The sequence below is a fragment of the Crocodylus porosus genome, unplaced genomic scaffold, assembly GCF_001723895.1.
Source record: "Crocodylus porosus isolate Cpor-Errol unplaced genomic scaffold, CroPor_comp1, whole genome shotgun sequence".
NCBI lineage: Eukaryota > Metazoa > Chordata > Crocodylia > Crocodylidae > Crocodylus > Crocodylus porosus.
The window spans coordinates 110,650,291-110,660,685 of NW_017728947.1; the positions used below are offsets into that span (position 1 = coordinate 110,650,291).

Sequence of the window (10,395 nt, forward strand, 5' to 3'; positions counted from 1 at the left end):
GGGGATTATGAGGTTGCATCCTTCAATAAAACATTCGAGGCTCATTGAACCCTGTTGCTTTTTACACAAAACTGTCACTTTTAATGGGAGGGCAAAATGGTTTCAGGATGAAAGGGCTAGAAGCCAAGAGCTCTGTAAAGAACAAGTGAATGTCGTCTTTTGCAATTTCCAGTTTCTAGGGTCAGAAGGGACCTGAGTAGATCATCTAGTCCGACCCCCTGCCATGGCAGGAAAAAGTACTGGGGTCAAACGACCCCAGCAAGGTGTTCATCGAACCTCCTCTTAAAGCCCCCCAGGGTAGGGGCCAGTTGGTTCCGGATCCTAGCTGCCCAGACCGTGAAGTATTTTGGGTCCTTGGCTCAAATTTGGGCTAGCTGTTCTGGCACCTGTGCGGTATTGGTGCATTTTCTTATAGGCAGCTTCCCTATCTGTAAAATGGGTATATGACTTAAAAGCATAAGGGTGTTGGGAAATTCTGGCTTGTTGGTGTTCCCATTAGACACCAGTGTCACTGCATGGGGTCAGCAGGACCAGTCTGGGCATCGCAGCTCGGGAAAGGGGATGTTAGTACTGCTGTCTCCAAAACCACCAGGCCTCTGGGAATCCTTCAGGCAGTGGCAGGATGTTCACGTTGCTGTCGTCTTATAGCTACCAGGGGCTAGATAAGTCTATTAAGCCGTCAGTCTGGCACCTTTCATTAGCACTAGAGCCAGGTCTGTGACTGAATATTTAAGTTTCTCAAAGCGTGCACCACATATTCAGGTAACTTGGCACAGCAGGTGTGCGGTCTGAAACATGGGAGGTGGCGTTGGCACTGCTGTTTTCTGAACCCACAGGTCTTAGATCCTGAATGACAGAAGGGAAGGGACTGCCCCAAACTCCAATCCGTCTAGTTCCCGGTGCGTGGGATGTATCTGTTTACGGGCTCAGACAGTGTTCTCTGTTTCAGGTACCTAAATCACGTCCGAGCTGCTTCTCCACAAGATCTTGCTGGAGGCTACACTTCTTCCCTCGCGTGTCACCGAGCCCTGCAGGATGCTTTCAGTGGGCTCTTCTGGCATCCCAGCTAGCTGGCATACACCCGCCTGGGAGAAATGGATGCTGGCGAGGAACAAACAGCGAATTTTGGGTACGCTGCTACCCTCTGCACTATGGGGAAGTGGCTGTCCCTTCCCTGCTCGAGCCAGCTCTGTTTGGGTATTCAAAAGAAAAAAGTCTGCACCCAAGCTGTGTGAAGTGAGATACGTGCTTGTGGAAGGGGGAACTCGTTAGTCATGGGGCACTTTGATGAAGGAGGCTGAGAGGCACGAAGCCACATCAGATGGAAGATGTGAATAATTCTGCGGTGTATGTTTGAGGTTTAAAAAACAGACTTGTAAATTTTTTAGAAAATAAAGCCAGACTTTTTATTGACTCGTGTGGTTTTTTTTGCTCTTACTGCAGGGCTGCATTGGCACACGCATATAAATGCTATTTTGGTTATAACTAGTCTTGTCAGTATTCAAGCTTGTGTTTTCTTCCCAGAAAGCTAGTCGTGTTTCCCCCCACCCCCCAGCTCAGCTAGCACGTTCGGTTCCTGCTGCCGGCCACGGATGAGGAGACACCACTTGAAGACTTCACAAAATGAGTGACATCAGATACCTGTGTTCGAAATAGAAGCAAGATCTCTGGTTGCAAACCTTTCACCTCTGTCCCTGCAGAAGCAGCTGAAGTGCTGGTTAATCCCACTGCAGGTCATTGTAGTTGGTGGAGGTGAAACTACATGGCCAGGAAGGGAAAAAGCCTTTAACTTCCTTGCGGTAGTTTTTCCCCATGGAGCTGTTCTGTAAGCAGCACATCAGGCTTCTAGTTCAGGACGGCATGCCCACAGGACACATCCTCCTCCACCTGCCCACATCTGCTCTCCCAGGCCTGACCTTCAGGATACTCCCAACCCCACAACCTTTACTACCGCTGGTCCCCTTCAGGGAGAGGGAGGGAAGCCCAGAAACCGTTGTGGAAGAGGTGGAGCCTTGGGCATTTTAACAGGCATCTGCATTGTCTTGTGGATGGGCCATTCTGGGCACAAAGCTAGCGATGCAAGCATGACCTGCTTTGGGCTAAGGCTAGTGCAGGTGAAGGACAGAACCTCCTCCCCTCTTCCTCTGGTTATTTGGGAGTTCCCCTTTTAAGCACTGAATATTTTGAAACCGTGGCCTGCAATGTGCCTAAATGCAATTATATTTAGACACCTTAAATGACATATGAAGTACAATGGTATAATGGAAGGCTCTCTTGAGCCACAGGGCCCAGCCCCCTGCATTTGCAAGCAGTCATTTACCACAGGAATCCCCCAAATTGTCGATTCCTCACGCACATCATCTAGACGCAATCTCCGAACACCATACAACAGGGGTAGCCAACCTGCGGCACAGGCAGCATCTGCGTATAGCACGTGGCAGATCAGGGAGGAGACAGGCAACGTGGTAGCAGATAGGGCAGCAAGCAGAAGGCAAAGCAGCAGATCAGGAAGGGAGCACAGGACAGGAAGCAGAAAGCAGAGCAACAGATAGGACAGAGGAAGGGGATCAGACTGGCACTCGGGGAGGGTGTGGAGCTCATTTGCAATAAGCCTACCAACACGGTTGCTCCCTGCTGCCATACAACATGCTAGGGGAGAGATGAGGACAGAGCCAATACCCTGTCCCCAACTACTTCCCTGTAGTTGCATTCAGATGTTCCCAAGATCCTAGGAAAAGGGCGATGCCCCTTTCTAGAGGAAGGCAAACAAAACCCAGGTCTCTGGTTTCTACTCTTGTAGCACCTAGGAGCCCCAACTGTGGGACAAGGCTCTTCCAAACAGACTTGAAAGGACTGTAAGACAAGACCCAAGCAGCAAGTCCCTGGGAAAGTACAGAGCAGTGGTGAGATGCTACTGAGCGGCAGGTGTGAGGGTCTCAGCAGGCCAGCAGCTGAAGCCCTCAGACTTCTGTAAGCATCACTGCAAACAAGTCTTTTAAGGAGGGATCTGAAGGGGAGCAAAGTGGCTTTGCAGGTGTTTCCAAGTGCACAAGGGGAGCATGGGAGAAAGCACAAGATGTCAGTGTAGCAAGGGGGATGATGGAGGTAGTTGTTAAGAGTTTGATGCTGGAGGCACAATGATGGATACACGGAAGGAAGGATTTGAGTGCAGAATAAGAGAAGCAATGGAGCAAAGCAGACAGATGTTCGCAAGGACTAGGAAAGGTAGCTTTGCAGTAGCATTTTGGGTAGATGCGAGTGGTTCAAGATTGCATTTGCCAAACCAGAGACGTGAGATAAGAGCCTGGTCAAGGGCATTCTAGGTGTGTGCAGCAGAGGAAAGGCCCTGCTTTGAGAGGGTATGTAAAAAAAAGAAATGCAAGATTTAGACATAGTCTGACTGTGAAAACATAGAAACAGGGTCAAAGATGATGCCCAGGTGGGCCCAAGTGACAGGCAGGATGGTGATGTTCCCCACAGCAAGGGAGAAAGATGCAAGTGGAAATGGGGTCCCATTTTAGCTGAACAGAGTACAGACACTTAGAAGTCAGAGAAAAGGCTGATCCTGTGTGCATGGATAAGGTGACCAATGAAAAGGTAAGAGGGAGAGGGGAAGGGTTCAAGGGCAGAGCCTATGAAGCCCACACTGAAAGCTTGAGGGGAAGAGGAGCATCCTCTGAAGGTCTCACTGAAGTCACAAATGAAAAGATACAAGAAAATGACCAGGAGACTGTGGGGTCCATGAAATAAAGGGGAGTGTGGGTAATCGTGCCCTATACGCCAAGCTTGTACCAAATCTATCGTGTTGCATGCTGATGGTCATTTAGTAGTCAGTACAGTAATACGGCAGGGTCCTTCCACCTTTAGCTAACAGCATGGAGCTCTAAGCCCCTCCTGTTAATACCAGTGATCACTGGCGCAGCACAGGTACAAATCTGTGCATCTACCTGGACCTCAGAGCATGTTTTTCAAAGCTGTCTTTACTTAGACACACTGGATCTGCCTGAGAAGCCGAGGCACACCCAGCCAAACTGTGCCAATTCAGGTGGCCTTGCACATACAGCATCATTGCAGAAAGGTTTCACGTTTCCACAGCTTCAAGTCGGAATGAAATGTCCATGTTCAGGTGCCACCCTGCCGTGAGCTGCATAAAGCTGAACCAGGAGACATGCCTAGTCTGGGTTAGTGCACCACGCTTTGCTTTTCCTTTCTTAAGGAAGGACCTGAACAATGGAACCGTTATAAAATGAGGAAATAAAGTTTAATATCCTGTGCAATAAAATAAATGATCTCATTGCTTTGATGCTGGAATTAAAAAAAAAAAAAAAAAGCCACCAGGGAGCAGGCTGTTCACAAAAGAAAGATGCAACGCACACTTTATGCATTAGGACACTGCATCGTCTTAGTCTAAGAAAGAACCCAGCCCGCCTTGATTAGCCTGAAGGCCGGAGGTACCCAACCTGCGTTACCATGTCTTCCATGAATTAATGACAAAGGACTGGTCAGTGCTCTTGTCAACTGATTGATTTTTCTTCAGAAGAATCTTCATTTGGGCGCAGACGTTTAGAGGCCGGTTCCTCTGGACTCACTGGAACAAGATCAAAAAGGGGTAAGTTATTTCACAGGCAACAAAAGAAATCTATACAACGGTGTCTGCACTGAACTACTGGAGTCGCGACACTTGGACATATCACTGAGACAAGTCAAGTCAAAGCAGAGAGCCAGAGTGGGCAGTCTAACCTGCGTGGAGCTGGAGCAGAGAAGCAGTGTGGGGAACTGGAGACCAACCCTGGCTGTGGTAGCTGAAGGAGTTCCCTGCACTGAATGGAGAAGCGATACAAGAGGCTGGAGGAATTGTGAGTAGGCCCAGGAGGCTGCAAACTGAAAGAAGCTCGCAGAGCTGAGCAGAAGCCTGGGGAGAGCTTAGAGAAGGCAGCCCAGCTGCAGCTGCACTGGACCGGGTTGTTCTTTATGCTGCTGTTTTGGCTGAAAGACATGGGAGGAAAGGAGACCACTAAAGGTGACCTGCAGAGGGGCTTAGATTACTGTCAAGTCAGTGGGCTGCCGGAGGCCCCGTGAACCATGACCCGGTGGCCAGAGCCCGAGCAGTGGTGCAGAGCAGGACACCCAGGACCACCATTCTGGTTCTCTGGAGGTCCTTTCCAGAGTTATTAATAACAGCAAAGATGCAGCAGGCAAAGCCAGGGTGATACCTGGAGTGAGACCAGAGTGGAAGGAGCAGGATTAGAGTGGCTGCAAGGAGATGCTGCTCCCACTGCTAGTGACAGATCCCATTTCAGAGGGGAGGTTTAAGCCAAAACAGAGCTAAAAGATGTGAATTGGAGTAGCTGACCTGAGGATGCACGGTTCCACTGAACTTGGGAAGGGTTTCAACAGATACTTCTGGGAGTGCAGGTGGCTATATAAGCATTTCCCTATTAAAATGGGTAGGACCTGATTCTGTTCGCTTGGAGGTTTCAGTCCTAAACTGACTCCACGCAGCCACAGAACCCACCATGTGCCCGAGTTGAAAGTTAGCTCCAGATTCATCTTAATCCTCTCTCTAATGTACCCCTGACTTCCTTTCTGAAGTGTCAAGGCTGTAGCTCGCCAGCGCTAAGAACTGAGCAGCATGAATCTAGGACTTACCTTCAGGAGGGCACTGCCTCTTGTACAGCACATCAGCTGGGACCTGGAAACTAATGCACAGCATTTCCTTATTTGGTGCCACATTTCTCACCAGTCGAACAGAACAGCGTCCCTCTAAGGATGTTCCCAAGAAAGCTTCTGCTCTGTCTTGAATGTCTTTGGCAGGATTATCGTGTTTGGAGAAGCTGTAACAGTGCACTGTGGGAAGGAGATTGGAGCTGCATGGCTCCCCGTCTAAGAGATGCTTGAAAACATCCAGAAATTCAACAGCCAAAGCTGGCAAATTCATGACTATATGTAGAGAGCTTTCCTTTTCTTTTACTGAAAGCGAGAGCTCTTCAGTTAGCTGTTCTTTCACAGGCCCCCTGAGGAAATCCCGACCATCCATGTTAAAGACTTGTACTGTTCTGTCCACCTTGTTCAGTTTACAGTTGTGCTGAAGCCATTTGTAGGAGTCAGGGTTTAGATCATTTGCAAATACTCTGCACTTCTTCCTGGCTGCTAGGATGGCAAAAGGTCCAACCCCAGCAAAAACATCAAACAGAACATCCCCCGGCTTTAACAGGTCGACGATGCGGCTGTGCTCTGTGCTCAGGCGTGGGTTCCAGTACACTTTGGAGAAGTCAAATTCATATTGGATGCTGTTTTCTTTAACCTGAAAGTCCAGGACATTGGGTTAAACATCTCATATTCAGATTCCAGACACATGCATGTTTAAGCACCGTAATTAATTTACTGCAGCAAAAAAGAAAACATGTTACTAAAATGGAATGGGTAGATTGATATTAACACTATTGATGGAACAAATGAGTCTTGTGCGAGCAAAATAAAATTTTTGTCCCTGGCTGGCACTCTTCCCTTTCTATGGAAGGGCCACGGAAAGATGCTCTAGCCACTGTAGGGAATTTTTCAGTGTCAATCCAGCTATCTGGCCTGCATTTGTATAAACCGGCAAGCAGAGGGGAAGCAACTTTGAAAGAATCATAAAAAAAAAAATTCCTTAGTCCCTTCAAGGGCTTTACAGCAGGATGCCAGCTGCTTTACCGCTAGCTGGTTTCAAAAGGGGATGCCTCAAGCCCTCTTTTGCATCACAAGTCCATAGTGACTGTCTGAAGGACAGACAATACAAGAATGACAGATCTAAGCTACATGGGACTCAATTCTACAACGTTTTGTAAGGACACTGCACCTGGCCTCTGCAGATAGCAGACATCAAGCACCTGAGTCCCATCCAACAGGAAACTTGATGACCGAAGTCCTTTGAATGGACAAAAGATGTAATATAACACCAAAAGGAGGTGGATAGTTTAGACCACTGCACAAGTTTATGGCTAATAATGAGAATTACTGCATCATTTCAACTGCTAGTTCCCAAACCATAGTTTACATTCTGGTGCCAACAGTGCGAGAATCTCTACAAGACTCCAGCCTCACTGAAATAAAAAGCTAATACTGTCTTTGCAATCTTAAATGAAATCTGATGCTTTATATTCCAAGTAGATCTCGTATCTACATGTGCAGAAAACTTTGCTGCACCAAACTAGAAAATTGCTTTGTTTCAGACTATAAATTTAGTTTAAGCAACCATTATCCACTGTTTCATTTAACTCCCATATGAACCTCAGATACCCAATTTAAGGAATTATATTTTGCACTTAAATAAAGTGCCTTTCATCCCAAGGACCATAACACACGTTATTAGTGTGAGTTTTATCATCACAGGCTTTTGCTTATGCCACAAAGTGGGTCAGTGGTAAAGAGCAGCACTCAAGTCTCAGTCCTATTTTCCAGTCACTGTAGGTGAACACACATTTATCTTCTTGGGCAAATACATTTTTACAATGCAAAATAGCCCTCATATGCTTCTGGGTAAAAGACCAGGAGATTCTAAATAAGGATCACTGTCGAAATCCATTACTCGACCCAGATTGGAATGGGTGGTAAAACCTATAAAAACTGAAATAATGCTTAGCTACATCATCCCTATGAAGATGATCTTAACAGGGCCATTATTTCATTCCCCATAGGCTGGGATGTGTGAAACATCACACAGCTGTCAGGTATTGAGAACCACAGGAAGAAAAGAAAGAGTTTAAAAAGTTTTCTAGCATCTTTCAATTGTCCCTGCTTTTCTACTGCACCTGCATTGTAGGCGTTGTTTAAAACCTGGCTGTGCTCGAGGAAATAGGAAAAAACCATACCATACCTTTGTCATCATGTTGGTCTCCCCAGCTAGGATCTCCATTTGAAAATTTCGGTAAGTATTATCAATGGTGTTGATTTTATTTACTACACAGGTGATTCCTGGATTTTTGTCAATGATAACCTGGCCTGAAAGAAACCAATATATTCAAATCTCAAGTGTTGCTGTTGTACCCAGTGATACACCCAGCACAGCAAAAAAGCAGAGGGGTACTCAGGACCCCCAGCATTGCTACAGCTTTAAATTCCTGTTATACAGGTTTGTGGTTATTTATATTATACAACTAACATTTAGTAAAATGGAAATTTAGTTGCATTTCAAATATACATTTGCTTTGGTAATGACCTACAAGCGAAATCATTCACACTATGGGCAAATGTATCTAGTAACCACTTTAAAAGGGCAGCATGCATCAGCTGTTCTCTCTAAAACAGGGGCACTCAATCTCCCGCCCATGGGCCAGATTTGCCCCATGGCACCTTGTCATGGGGCTCTCCAAATTTGGCAGCGGGGGAACAGTGCCATTGCTTCCCTACTGCCAAATCTTCTGACCTGTGGAGATTCCCAGGCCCGGCGCAGTGTCCGATCCCAGTGAGCAGAGGTGGGTGGGGATGGCACTGCATCCATGAAGCCCAATCTGGTTGGCACAGGGCCCCTGGGACCCAATCCTGACACACGGCAGGCTGGAGGAGGCAGTGCTGGGCCCCCAAGCTCCAATCCTGGCATGAGGGACAGGGAGGAGGCAGTGCCAGGAGGGGGTAGTGCCAGACCCCAGGGCCTGATTCAGTTCATAAACGGACCCTGTGTCACTCATCTGACCCATACAGCCACAAGGCTGAACGTCACTGGTCTGCTGGATGCTGTAGCAATTGCAGTTAGTGAACTGTTAATGTTGAAAGGGTTTTCTGACACTTGTATCTCTATGGGATCATGCAGATGTAACAGGTCCATGGTAACATTTACTAGTGACATAATTATTACATCTATCATTGTATACTCTCAGTGTGGTAAGAATTAGTTCCCCTCGTGCCACCACAGAAGTTTCACAAAGTCCCCCACAATGCAAATAACTGACATTGAAAAACAAAAGGAATCACAAGATCATAGAAAATGAGAGTTGGAAAGGACCTCAGGAGGTCACATCTAGTCCAACCCCTGCTCCAAGCAGGACCAGCCCCAACCAGATCATCCCAGCCAGCGCTTTGTCTAGCCAGGTCTTAAGACCCTCCAAGGATGGAGAGTCCACAACCTCTCTGGGCAACCTGTTCCAGTGCTTTACCTTCCTAGTGAGAAAATTCTTCCTAATATCTAACCCAAACTTCCCTTGCTGCAATTTGAGCCCATTGCTCCTTGTTCTGTATCTGCCACCACTGAGAACAGACCAGCTCCTCTTTGAAACCCCCCTGCAGGGAGCTGAAGGCTGCTATTAAATCCCCCCTCAGTCTTCTCCAGATTAAACAAGCCCAGTTCCCTCTTTTCATCAGTCATGTCCTCCAGCCCCCTGACCATTTTTGTTGCCCTCCACTGGACTCCCCAATTTTTGGCTACATCCTTTCAGTAGCGGAGGGCCCAAAACTGGACACAGTACTACAGATGTGGCTTCCCCATTGCCAGACAGAGGGAAGGATCACTTCCCACTGAGCTAAATCCTCAGTGACTGTTCCTGCTCTTCAGGGAACCTATGTAGCCCACAAAGGGTTAATCTGTTCCCCCTGGCTTCAGCTCCCCTCACTGTAATCAGGATCTCCAGACTGCCAGGCCCCTTCCCTGGCTTTTATTTCCTGCCCCTTTCCCAAGAAGCGGAGTAGGGAAGGACCGGGTTGTGTGGCTAAGTGCAGCCTGCAGTGCTGGAGGAGCCATGGCCAAGAAGGTGAGGTGTGGGGTGGCCACCCCACTGCATGGCGCAGTGGTGGAGGGGCTGCCTTCTCCAAAGTGCCAGGGGAGCTTGCAGCTAGGGTGGTGAGGCTACTAAATTGGACAGCCTGGTGAATACAGCAGATCTTAGGAGACCTGAGAGCTCCTCCTAGTTCTGCTACTGATCCACGGGGCAAGTGACACCTAGAAACTGCCATGATATACCCAGTAAACTCTCATTTTCCTTCAGGGATCAGACTAATTTTGTAGCTCAATGCAATTTGTACAATCTTTAAAGAGGAATGAATTGGGAACCCAGAAAAGTAGCAATGTCACCAATTCGCAGGACAGACTGCAGCAGGGAACTACAGCTGCCACATCAAAAGAGAAGCATCATCTAGCTCCAGTGTTGGATCCTGCTGCTGCCAGACACTTGAGTTCAGCCTGACTATTCGCTTTTGTTTGCTGAGGATCAAGGTCAAAGCCAATTCTTGGTGAATGCAGGCTACTACTTTTATTGGATTAGGCTGTTTGTCTAATTTAGTCTAAGTATTTGTTTTTAAACACAAGGCTGCCATAGGTCAGAAGACCTACGGCAAAGCATCCACGCCAGAAGATAGGCGGGTGATCCAGGCTGACCTGGACAAGCTCAGCAAACGGGCGGACGAGAACCTGATGGTGTTTAACAC

The 10,395-nt window shown here is 47.6% G+C and overlaps 2 protein-coding genes across 2 annotated transcripts in view; one reads left to right on the forward strand and one right to left on the reverse strand.

The window, feature by feature from the left end:
• Nucleotides 1-1,413, forward strand: part of MNAT1 (MNAT1, CDK activating kinase assembly factor) — a 153,838-nt gene extending 152,425 nt beyond the window's left edge. The window contains exon 8 of the mRNA XM_019550930.1: nt 950-1,413. Within this exon, the coding sequence (XP_019406475.1) occupies nt 950-1,070 (121 nt within the window). The 3' untranslated portion in view covers nt 1,071-1,413. The remainder of the gene's footprint in view (nt 1-949) is intronic.
• Nucleotides 1,414-2,199: 786 nt separating this feature from the next.
• The window catches only part of TRMT5 (tRNA methyltransferase 5), a 13,046-nt gene continuing 4,850 nt past the window's right edge, over nt 2,200-10,395 (reverse strand). Inside the window, exons 3-5 of the mRNA XM_019550928.1 lie at nt 7,856-7,980; nt 5,650-6,304; nt 2,200-4,588 (exon numbers count right to left, since the gene is read on the reverse strand). Coding sequence (XP_019406473.1) covers nt 4,515-4,588; nt 5,650-6,304; nt 7,856-7,980 — 854 coding nt within the window. The 3' untranslated portion in view covers nt 2,200-4,514. The remainder of the gene's footprint in view (nt 4,589-5,649; nt 6,305-7,855; nt 7,981-10,395) is intronic.